At 35.8% G+C, this 12,604-nt stretch overlaps 1 protein-coding gene across 1 annotated transcript in view; it reads right to left on the bottom strand.

Moving 5' to 3' along the window:
* LOC150110643 (alpha-tocopherol transfer protein-like) overlaps positions 1 to 12,604 on the bottom strand; it is a 41,736-nt gene that overhangs the window by 13,429 nt on the left and 15,703 nt on the right. Inside the window, exon 2 of the mRNA XM_090403682.1 lies at positions 10,946 to 11,115. Within this exon, the coding sequence (XP_090259808.1) occupies positions 10,946 to 11,087 (142 nt within the window). The 5' untranslated portion in view covers positions 11,088 to 11,115. The remainder of the gene's footprint in view (positions 1 to 10,945; positions 11,116 to 12,604) is intronic.

Raw genomic sequence — 12,604 nt, 5'->3', positions numbered from 1 at the left:
AACACACTGAACTGGACGCAGCTGCACAATCGTTTTAAACAGGTGCTAGGTAAATGGAACAGCGTTCGTTCCATGTCTTCACTTAGAGGAAGAGTACTAATAGTTAACCAGATGGCTGCTAGTGTCTTATGGCATACCTTCAAAGTACTCACACCTCCTGAAGAATTTCTCCACCACATTCAAAAGGAAATCAAACGTTTCCTCTGGAACAAAACTAACTGGACAACACACCCTCAACTCTGCAAGCCACTCAGCAAGGGAGGTCAAGGCCTGATTTCCCTTGAAAACAAGATTCGATCCTTCAGGATAATCCTCCTCCTAAAGACACTTCAATGCAATCACACTTATGTAACCACCTTCGATTACATCACGAAAGCATCCACCAGAGGACTTACACTTTCCACAATCCTCCGAATGGCCAGCCCTGCACCATCTCCTCCTAAACTACCTACCTTTTACAAAGATGCTCTACAGCGATGGAAAAACACAGGACTCCATCACACACTCACAGGATCAACAGAGTCAGCTGTACTTACAGAACCACTATTTTCAAACAAAAACATCACAAGTCTCACAACTGGCCAGCCTTTTCTTTTCCCTACATGGAACTGGGCAGGAATAAGAGTCATAGGAGACCTCCTAACCCACACCCTAAAGTGGAAAGCACTCACAAGCCTACCAATGAATAACCCAAAAACTGAAAAACAATATCAACAGTTGCAAGCCTCCATTATAAAAGCCTATCCAGATATCGCTACACCTCAGGAAATCCGTATTCCTTCTAGAAACTGCTCGGGGCCAATATTTCATCTTGTACAATCTGAAGCCTCACTTCCAATTCATCCCTCCAACTACAAGAAAATATACCACTTCCTCATGTCAGTGTCCCCATCCTCACCATTCTTATATTCAGCCTTAACACTCTCATCTACAAGGCTGCATATACCACACAGTTTTCAGTGGGATCTGCCATATAAATCACAATGTGCCAAACCAGATTCCGAAATACAGTGGAGATTATGGCATAACATCTTACCAACTCCTTCAAAGCTCTACAAATTTAAGCTAAGAGAAACGGATCTGTGTCCATTCTGTGACGTTTCAGGCACCCTGGAACACACATATCTGACCTGCCCTGCAAACAAAGTGATAATCACCTATGCCCTGAATACCGCCTCTAGCACCTGTAACTACACACACAGCCAAGAAGACTACTGGAATTTAGTCCACACAGAAGAAAACAGACACAGAACATGCAATTTCATTTTCATCTGCGCTAAGGCCGTCATCTACAGCTTTTACCTAAAACAGACAAGAAGTAACCAGCACCCATCGATCACTGAAGCTGCACAAACCCTCATGCACATCCTCCGTCGGAAACTAAAAAGCAGGCTTCTATTGGAACTTGAGCACTTCAAAGAAACAAGAACTGTCGCGAAATTCCTAGAGGAGTGGAATCCAACTGGTACCCTCTTCTGGATTGACGACGACAATGTGCTCCATCTGAATGATAACTCAGAATGAAACCTGAACTGTTAATTTTGAATATTCATTTATATCTCTATTGTACACCCGAAAGGAAAATGTTTTTTTCTTTCTCTGTAAATATATACTTATAATATGTAAATAGTCATTGTTGCCTATCGTGTAATGTTTATTTTAACAAGTTAAATAAATAAAAAAAAAAAAAAATATATATATATATATATATGCTTCAACTCGGTTGTTGTGATACATTTTCAAAAATAGATTTAATGACTTAAAAAACCGAGATAACTTATAAAGATTTAATAAGAATTATACAACTAGTTTCGGCTTATAATAGCCTTCATCAGGTATTCTTAAAGGAAGAGAATAGTAATAAACATTGAAGTATCTAAAAACTGGAAAATACAGGTAAAAAATTGCCACACATAATTGATACATAAAAAAACGTTGTACTTTTTCAAGTTGTTCTAACAGGCGTGCCATTGTTTATTGCAAGTGTGAGTGCAGACTCACGTGAATGCCAATATTGAATAACTGCAGCATGGCTATCTGGGATGTTATAACTCAAATTGTTGTTTAAGTGGACAGGATTCAGCAGGATTTCCCTTGATTCTATAATTTTTCTCTGAAACTCATCATCACAGCGAAAAATATTTTCTGATTTATCCCAGCAAACGGAGTGGTCTTTGTTGGTTATCACTAGGTTTGTTTGAAAAAAGAACGTGACTGGATAACGCAGTTGCATGTCCAAAGCCTCCTCATCACAACCTAAAACATCCAGGTGTATATAAATGATGGTACGATTGCAATATCTCTTATTTTGGACAAACTGACAAATCTGTTGAGCAACGTATAGAAGATCATAAAAGAGACATCTCTTACAAAAGATCACATGCAACTGCGTTATCCAGTCACGTTCTTTTTTTCAAACAAACCTAGTGATAACCAACAAAGACCACTCCGTTTGCTGGGATAAATCAGAAAATATTTTTCGCTGTGATGATGAGTTTCAGAGAAAAATTATAGAATCAAGGGAAATCTTGCTGAATCCTGTCCCCTTAAACAACAATTTGAGTTATAACATCCCAAATAGCCATGCTGCAGTTATTCAATATTGGCGTTCACGTGAGTCTGTACGCACACTTGCAATAAACAATGGCACGCCTGTTAGAACAACTTGAAAAAGTACAACGTTTTTTATGTATCAATTATGTGTGGCAATTTTTTACCTGTATTTACCAGTTTTCAGATATTTCAAAGTTTATTACTATTCTCTTCCTTTAAGAATACCTGATGAAGGCTATTATAAGCCGAAACTAGTTGTATTATTCTTATTAAATCTTTATAAGTTATCTTGGTTTTTTAAGTCATTAAATCTATTTTTGAAAAAAAAAAAATAAAATAAAAAAATATATATATATATGCTTTTATTATCGTTGTATAGTTGATATATAAAAATCAACTCTGAATTTTGTTTAGATGACTTCCTCCCTCCCACGAAAAGTTATTAACTTGTAATGTATTAGTATCATGGATGGAATGATTAATTTTATATCTTTTTTTTTGTTGTTTTATATTTTTCAAATAATCCGGAAACCCTGTTCTCTTAGAGACTACACAAGGATATTTTTTAATCCACTTCATGCCTGTTGTAAACAGGATAGTGACCTAAAACCGTGCGATTAAATTTATCTGCACTTATTTTGATAGAAAACGAAGACTGTGTGTATGGAAGCAAACATATTATCGTATAAGCAATCAACTAAGTAATAACAGATCACGAGGTCTAAACGTAAGAATCGTTGGTGTCTTTATCTCCATCATGCGAAATTCACCTTTTGCGTTTCAATAATTGCTATCCTCCACACACACACACACACACAATTTCGTGTGTGATGCTCTTCATTCACCAGACGGCTCTTATTTGGTCAATGGAGAACATCCTGTCCCAACGGTTAAAGTTCTCCTTCCAATATACTTCAGTGAATCAAAAATCAACAGCAATGCATTAACTTTGATTTACATTTAAAATTAAAAATTAAATCTGTTACTGTATATTCCACGTCCCTTCAAAGCTATATGACCATGAAAATTCAATAAAGAAAAATATTACATACTGATAAAGGCCAAAGCATTTGAGATTTAATTCAATTATGTGGTTTTAGTTCTAACTTAAACAATGTTCATTTCTACAGTTAGCAAAGCCACACCTAACTTTCATAACCCAAACAAATATTTCATTTCCTTCAAGTACTGTTCATTAAAATTTTCCCAATCGCGCACCAACTATTTGAAAAATTAACGCTATTTCTAATGTTAATTTTTTTACTCTAAAAAAAGGTCACAGCAGTCGGTCTAATATAAGATTATTAGAGTTTAAACTAATCGCTACCTTTTGGGGTTCTCACTAAAACAATCTCTTTGCTCCTTTTACACGTACCAGCTAGAACTAGAAATATTTATTTAATACCGTGATGGGCTTCCTTTAATAAAAGTTTCTAATTCAGTGGCTGGTATGCGTACAAAGGGGCAGAGAGGTTGTTTTAGCGAAGAAGCCCAAAAAGTAGTGATTAATTTAAACTCTCTAGGATGGTATATTAGAGCGTCCGTAGCTCAGTCGGTAGTATAGAATCGTATAGACATTTGATCGGAAAGACTTCAGTTAGATTCCCGTCCAAGACGTAAGGAACCTTTATCTGGGCTCTTTCGACTAAAGGTGAATTAGCCGGTCTCACACGGGGCAAACGAACCCGAGACACAGGGTGACGAAAAACTCGGGAAACTCGGGTTTTTCGTCTTCCAGAACAGGCCCCGTGAACACACGCAGCTACAGACATAGGACACACTGTACATACGACCACCTCATCCTCGAGGCGTTCGCGATTTCAAATCGTAATAGGCGATGCCTAATACTAATGTAACGGGTCACTAGCCTAATATACGTAGGAGGAGGATATATTATGTCGACAGCTATGACCTTTTTTAGAGTAAAAAAAATTAACATTAGAAACAGTGTTAATTTTCAAATAGTTGGTGTGTGACTGGGAAAATCGCAATGAGCAGTGCTCCAAGAAAGTGATATAGCGCGAACTACAGCACATATGCAGTTTGGAACAGATTCCACATTGTTGGATTGCATCTACGTCTGCAGCATACCAGACAACCCTTGAACTGACTCGGATGTGAGGGGAAGAGAATTTTCCTCCCAGATCTGTTTTTTTTAACATATTCCATATATTCTCAATGGGGTTCGGATCCGAACTTTGTAGTAGTAACGGAAGATGGTGGAAGTAGCTGTCATTCTCGCCTGAACAATTCTTGTGCAATAGACAGTAGCATTGTCGTCCATGATGCGACTGTCAACTGGTGGGTAAAAAGTCAACATTACAGAATGAACGTGATAGGCAATAATGTTCAGTTATTCCTTGGAGTACACCCGGCCTTGCAGCAATATCAGGGGACACGTTCCGTATCAACAGAACACCCCCCCAACAACATGAGCCACCTTCAGAACCTTCATTTGTGTTAATAAAACAAGCTGGGTTCATTTCTTCATGGGTTCGTGCCGAACGCTCTGCCTACCGTCGATACAGAACAAGACATACCGTGAGTCGTCCGACTACATGACTAGTTTCCATTGTCCGGTCACGGCGTTCCTGACAGCAGTATAAACGAACTTTCCGGTTCTTCACAGAACTCAGTAGCTTACGCATTGGCATGCAGCTGCTAATATAGATCCTCTTCAATTCCCTGCGCATATTTCGGTGAAATATTAGTCGGGAACAGCCTTTATTAATTGCTTCGGTCAACAGAGGAAGTTCTGTTTGTTCGTACAAGCCTTCTCAGACGACTGCGATTTCGTTCCCGACAGATTGTCTTAAGACCATAGTTACGCCTCTTAGACGAGTAATAATGATCATTTTTCCACTGATTAAACACACACCGGATATTTTACCTTTTGAGAAATGAATCAACTCTGTTGTTTTCAAAATCTTAGCTTCAGCCAGACGAGCACCCACAATAAGCGCTTTATCGATATCTGAAAGATCCTTTGTTTTTCTGATTGTCATTGACACAATTGACGATTACTGACCAGCAGCATTGTTAAATAGTTGCCTAGAACATATGGTGACGCACGTGGCCGAGTATTTTGCATATACGCTGAGTAAGTGACATCTGTATATATCTGCATAAAGATATATCTAAATCAATAGCCGGAATGTGTATTGAAATCTACTTAATTTCCCGTCTTTAACTGTTAATTTTCATCAGTTAAATTTTCCGAATAGTGAAGTCATCCTTATTCTTCCTTGTAGATATTTTTCTGATCAACTGCACTGATTCAAAAGCAAGACGAGATTCCGATAAGTTTGTAATCTTAACTTTTTTCTATCTTGGAGCTCACTAATCCTGCTACTAACACCAGCACAATGTCTGGCATTATAAAAATGCCAAGTGGGATGATTTTTGTGACGACTAGGACCACCATTTCCTTAGTTCAGTGATTGGTTTCGGTTTTCTCATCCAAACATTTACATTCATCGTATTACTAGAACAAGTCTTATTGGCACGGAAACCTCATTAAACATTCCTCATTAAACTTTAAATTTTCATTAAATACTTCGTTCGTTACAAAATGTGTACATGTACACGAAAGATGCAAAAGAGAAAAACGAGGCATATCACAGTTTGCTTTCATCGAAATGTCCATTGGTCTTTCGTGTTTATATCAAAAATTGAAACAACTGCAAGCAAATTGTCAACGCATTCAGAATGATTTTTAAGCAGGAATCTTACAACAAGTATAAAAGAACCATTTTCTCCCACTATTACATTTGACAACACTCAAATTTCAAGACAAGATGAGATTTCCCTTCTTGGAATCACTCTGACATCAAGCCTCTCCTGGAATAAACACATCACAACCATTGCATCCTCAGCTTCTAAAAAACTAGGATTTTCTTTCGCTCAAGACGTTACTTCACCTGTGAGCAGTTGTTAATCTTATAAAAATCACAAATTCTCCTACTATAGGTTGATTAACAAACCTCTAGTGTATGGGCTCAACATAAAAACATGAGTCTTGCTTGCTTTTTTGGTTGAGCCTTCATAACTCAGTCTTGACGATCTTCGTCTACATCCTCCAACCATACTAAACACCCAACATTCATTAAGTGACCCCCATTTTCTCCAAAAAGACAAAAGAGCTTCGTATCTGGTATCCAAAGTAGTTACCAGAAAAGTATCATAGCATTTCCCAGATTATTCCAAAAGTTATTGCCAGAGTGGACGTTTTTTTTTTTGTTTTTTTTTGATATCGTCACTTTTTTGTTCTCTTTATTATACTAATATCTGTTTTCTATTTGGGATGTAGCCGATATTCATCCCAACAAATCTTAACGATAATTCCAACGTCAATTAATTCAGTTGCTTCTAAAAATAGCGAATAAAAATTAACTCTTGGCTTCTATTCTACCATGAAATTTCCCTGCTTAAACGATCATCAGTATAATTCTCCAATTATGAATTTAATAAGGAATCTTCATACTTTTGTATCTCACCTCGAGACAAATACCAATGAAGAGTTTTGGGAATCTAATCTCAAATGGGTTGGATTTCTTGATATTTCTATGACAGTTGAGCGTGCTTCCTGTTGATATATAGACGATAGAGTGTGCAGGTGGAAGAATAGAATTGTAAAACCTGTAGTTGGTTTCCAAAGTTCAAAGAAAAGGAAACATACATCACACGAAATAAGTGACGAGAGAGAGAGAGAGAGAGAGAGAGAGAGTTTTCAAAGATCGAAAAAAATATCCATTCATCACATATAATGTGAGAACAAGAGAGAGAGAGAGAGAGAGAGAAGAGGCTAGCGACTAAGTTGTGAAAATCATGCTTATCTATTGTCTGATTTCTCCAAGTGAGTTGCCAGCGTTTTTTTTTCTTCTCTCTCTCTCTCTCTCTCTTTCTCTCTCTTGTTCTCAAATTATAATTTGAGAACAAGAGAGATTATAAGTGATGAATGGATATTTTTTTTTTCGGTCTTTGAAAACTAATACGGGATTCTACAACGGTTTGTTATTTTATTCACTTTCTTCCTTCTATATATCAACGAGACAGTACACTATCATTAGTAAATGTATTCCACTTCCTCATTTCTAAACCTTGCATAACGCAGCTCATCAAAACTTCCACAATATTAACTACAACAATCCTAAAGTCTAATCTCAAATCCTTCGTTAATAGAGTGACAGCTCTTTTCATTTCAATGCCAGTAAAACTCATTCCGGTGTTTATTTCTCGGACGAGAGAGAGAGAGAGAGAGAGAGAGAATGTCCTTTATTGCTCTGCTTACTTTTTAACATCACTCAAACCTTGTTGTTTACAACAATATGAGATCTCTGTTTATGGGATAATAAGTTTTCTTTGCATAAATATATTACGAATATTGTCTCTTCCGCATCCAAGAAATTAGGTCTCTTTCGCTCAATGCATTATTTTCCCCTCTTATCTATGAAATTTAATAGCTATTAAACTTCATACAAATCCTAATCTGTAAACTATGAAATACTGTTCACACATTCGGGGTTGGAGCTTCAGGGCTCCTTAAAGATACTTGATTCGGTACAGAAAAAATCAACAAATCTCACCATTTCACTCGGTTCTTTCACACAGATGTTTAGGTTCAGCTGCCTGTATTTCTTGGTAAATACTTGTTATGGTCACTATTTATCAGAATTGGTATCAGTATCAGGTTCCGTTTCCCACACTCTCCTCCGAATCTAAGCCACTTCTCAGGTTCATCTCCAAACCTACAGAACAAATGTTTCTTCCTCTTCATTCATTCCTTCTATTTCTGTCTTTTGTAGAGTCTCCGTAGCGTAGTCGGTATCAACGATGCGCTTTGCGTTCTATCTAGGACAAATAGCCTTTACAGGAATTTTCAACTGAGGGTGAAAATTATCCCGTCTCATACGAAGGTGGCAAGATTTTTCCTCCCACCAAAGCAGAAAAACCGCCATAAGAACGCCTACACTCAATTACACTCAATTGACAGTCATAATACGCTGACTTCATAGGCTGCGTTGTTTCGTCCGTAAATTCAAAACAACCAACCAGCTGCTTTGGGAACAGCCTTGAGCATTGCGTAATTACTAATGATTGAATATTTCAAATTCAGTATTAACAAGTTTTTAAAGACTGTGCTATACATTTAACAATCTGTTATGTATGGTATTATATATGTTATATAATACCATATTATATATGTTGTATTATATATGTTATATAATACAACTAGCTTTAAAAAAGTTCTTAACGAGTTCAGAACAAAAATCGCACCGTTCGAGTGAATAGCAACAGTCAACGCAAAATTAAAGTTGTATCATTATGATAATATTATGATATAATTGACTCATTATGATAATATGCAGTTCTCGTAACAAGGTAAGTGTTTTGGCCTTATTCATGACTCTCAAAAAGCAAGAAGAAAATGGACGTAAGCCAAGAAATAATTTCTAGAATTTAAAAATAAATCAATCGGGAAAGCGAAGTGAAGAGTAATATTGTACAAACAGGCAAATGAGAATTCCATCGACAAATATTGATTCTGTTGAGTTTCTCTGGTCACTTCACATTTATTACAACTTGGACAGAGTGTTGCCACTTTTATGTTCTGTGTTGATATAACAAATTGGCGAGCATTTTCAGCATATGAAAAATATGTTCTTGTATAAAATAATCTCTACATGTGAAACACGAAAGGTATTCTAATACGATTTGATGTTCAAATCATGAGGTGCTTTTACGAGAATGTTATATAACGTATTAAACTCGATCTTAATGTGTTAATTATTATTCTTTTATGGTTTTATGATGCTTCAGGTTTCTATATTTTGGAGTATTCTTAGGCGATCGTCAGAACTGTAAGACTGTAACTATAAAACTTCCATGTTTTAATAAAATCATAAGTAAATCGATGAAAGTAGCAGAGTGAATTAATATTGTAATTTTTTTCATTTCATTTCATATTTTTCTAAATTTGCATTTGGATAATACTTCGAATTAACAGTCTGCTAGAAAGAATGACGTTTACTTTTTTTTTTCCTCAGAAAAAAAAAATAGTATTTTTTAATTGGAAGTTTTATTGCTGAGAACTCCTAAAAGTTTAGGCGGATAGTTCAAAGATAGGTACTGGCCAAGAATGAAATCAGTTGACTGACCAATTCCAAATAACATTCCAACTAGCTGTGAGTGCATATCGTGATTATAAAGTAAAATGCGAGTTTTCAGGTTACATTAGGGCTGTAATAGGAGTTTCTATCCCGCATGAAATGCAAACCTGCAGTCGAATAAAAATTTACAAAAATATATAATAACAAAACAGACTCTTATTTCATAGCCTTAGTTACTCTGAAGTAATTTCAAACAACCAATCAAACCCACTTGAAAAAAAAAAAAAAAAAAAAAAAAAAAAAAAAAAAAAAAAACAGCCGGATCATTTGGGGAACACAGTTTACACTATTCGATATTCAGCCAAAGAAGTGTGGTGCAAAACCTGATTCCTCACTCTGGGAAAAGGTAAAACAAAAGTGCATTGTTAGTATGAACTATTGATTATGCGAGAAATCTACTTCTTAGATACGATAATATATCAAGCTCTTTTATTATTTAAATGTTGTATATATCGTGATGAATTGTAAATACGACGAACTTTGTATCCACAATATCTTCGCTTTCCTTCCTCATATTTTTTACTCACCGGGATTATTTCTTGTAACTGTCATGTTATGTTTCCTTTTTTATTGCTTTCTATACCCCTCCAATTGAGCTACTCTATTGGGTGTCATTTTAACATTCTTTAGCAGGTCAATGAAAACACAAAATTAGAATGCAACTACACGTTCTCACCTGATGCTCTGCATCTAATACACTCATTAATGGACCAACGTTTTCTTTCGTGGATTTAGGCGAAGTAACCGGTTATAGTCTCATCTCATTCTTTACCATGCATTGGTTCTCTTCTTTTGAAGTATTTGGTATTCACGAATCGACTTCGTCATGCTGCTTTCAATTTATTTTTGCGAATCTTAGCAGATAACTTTCTTAGAAAGATTGGAAAGAATTAGTGAGCTGGCGATTCAGCTAAGTATGCAGTAGTTCGTTTAATACTTCATGTATTGCTTGAGTTTTCTACTTTTATATGTGATGAGATTATAAGTGCACCTTCAAATGAACTTATAATTTTATAAACAATAGTACAGTGCATATAGTATTATTTTTAGAAACATCTGTTCGTAGGTTGGATATGTGTTGATATTTCATTATTTTCATGTCATATTAAATAACACTGATAATTATTCTTAAGTTCTGATCAATTTCTATATGATTACCTTATCAAGATGTTAACCACAAGAGCCAATTCTAATTTACTACAAAATTAAAGTATTTCACTTACCACTAATTAGTTTCCTTAAAATATCTATGTACATTTGCATAAGACAGTTATCCTTTTCAAATATTAACATTTCCGCATTCTTGTCATCGAGGCGAGAGTCTCGTGCAATTTTGTAAATTTCTGAAGAACTGGCAGCTCTCATTTTAATCCATATATCGCGGCAGCAATTTCTACAAGACAAAGGATAGTACTAATCACTAAGAACGTGATACCTCCAATGGGAGTGCAATAATACAATAAACGTTAACGCAATTTATGGCATTCTTATGAGAAAGTAATCAACATCGATGGAATTAGGTATATTTCGTACAAAGATACCACCCAGTTTTGAAAAGGCCTTTCCAACAAGTGAACTGCAACAAACATCACAACTGTACAAACTGCCCGATTCAGACAACCCATCTTAGGTTCTTTAAATGCTCTAAACCGATTATTGCCAAACAAATTAAGGTTAGACGTATTAGGACTGATTTTCCTCACTCCCTACACGTGTAGTGCGAGAACCTGCGCATAACTTCCTTTACGATATAACAACTTTCAGCAAGGTAAGATGTTGCGTAATGAAACGACCAGAGAGCATCGTTAAGGCTTGGTAACGGTGTCATGAAGTAAATACCTGCTGATCTCAAGGTGATCCGGTTAGTTTCCGTAAATGCATTTTGACGACTCTCTCAGAAGGTAGACCTTTGATAGTTTTAACTTCTAGATCTCTGATATACTGCAGTGTTACTTAATATTTAGATTATTCAGTAACTAACGATTCAAAGCAGTCCGTATACTTTTATTTTATTAATATTCGCCACCATTTTCAGTTTGAAGTAGTGACGCGCCGCATATTTCGGTCTTGACTAAGTTTCTAGTATCTTACTACTAGTTGGTATCATGTGTTATGATGCTAACTATTATGTAAAAGTATTTATTATAGAGGGAGTGGTTTTGAAATTCTAGGCGTCGTATTTTATTAGGGAGAAAAACATCGGTTCAGATTACATGAAATTAAGGTTTATGATTCAAATAATTTAATGTTAATTCTGACGTTTTGCTCTATGGATCAAGCTGCTGCTGATGATGATGCTTTTATTGTACTTCACAATCCTAAAACAAATCAATAGATAGATCCAAATTGGATAGTACAGTTATCTTCTCGAAAAATCATCTCAGAGGTCTTCCTGGCTAAATATTAGTATGCGTTTTATATGTTCGCACTCCCAATTATAAAATTTACGTAGAAAGTTTTCATACCCAGAAATGTTGCGTTTATTTTTGCGAGGTTTCTTCTCAGCTCCACATCGCACAACCGATTTTTATTGCTGGCACAAAGATACAAACCAGAGAACTTACGTGTAACAGAACTGTAAAATAGCCGACTATATTATCAAATCGAGGTCAAAACGCTTATCTGGAAGTAAATTATGTCAAAATACTACTAGTTAAACACATATTCACTTTATACAGCTTTTTACGGATATCGATTGGCCACTTATGCCATACCCTTACAAGGGTATGCCATAAGTGTATGGCAGTCGGAGATTCGGTATTTGAGATTTTTTAGATATGTGATAAAATTTAAGATGCTTAGACATTCAACGCATTACATTTAAAATAAATTCTTTAAGAACACCAGCATATCGTTAAGATGGTTAATGAATAACACACGAA

The sequence above is a fragment of the Typopeltis vanoorti genome, chromosome 1, assembly GCF_054136105.1.
Source record: "Typopeltis vanoorti isolate ZY-2024b chromosome 1, IOZ_Tvanoo_1.0, whole genome shotgun sequence".
Classification (NCBI taxonomy): domain Eukaryota; kingdom Metazoa; phylum Arthropoda; class Arachnida; order Uropygi; family Thelyphonidae; genus Typopeltis; species Typopeltis vanoorti.
The sequence above is the reverse complement of the archived record's forward strand: the minus strand, read 5'-3'. Positions and strand labels throughout refer to the sequence as shown.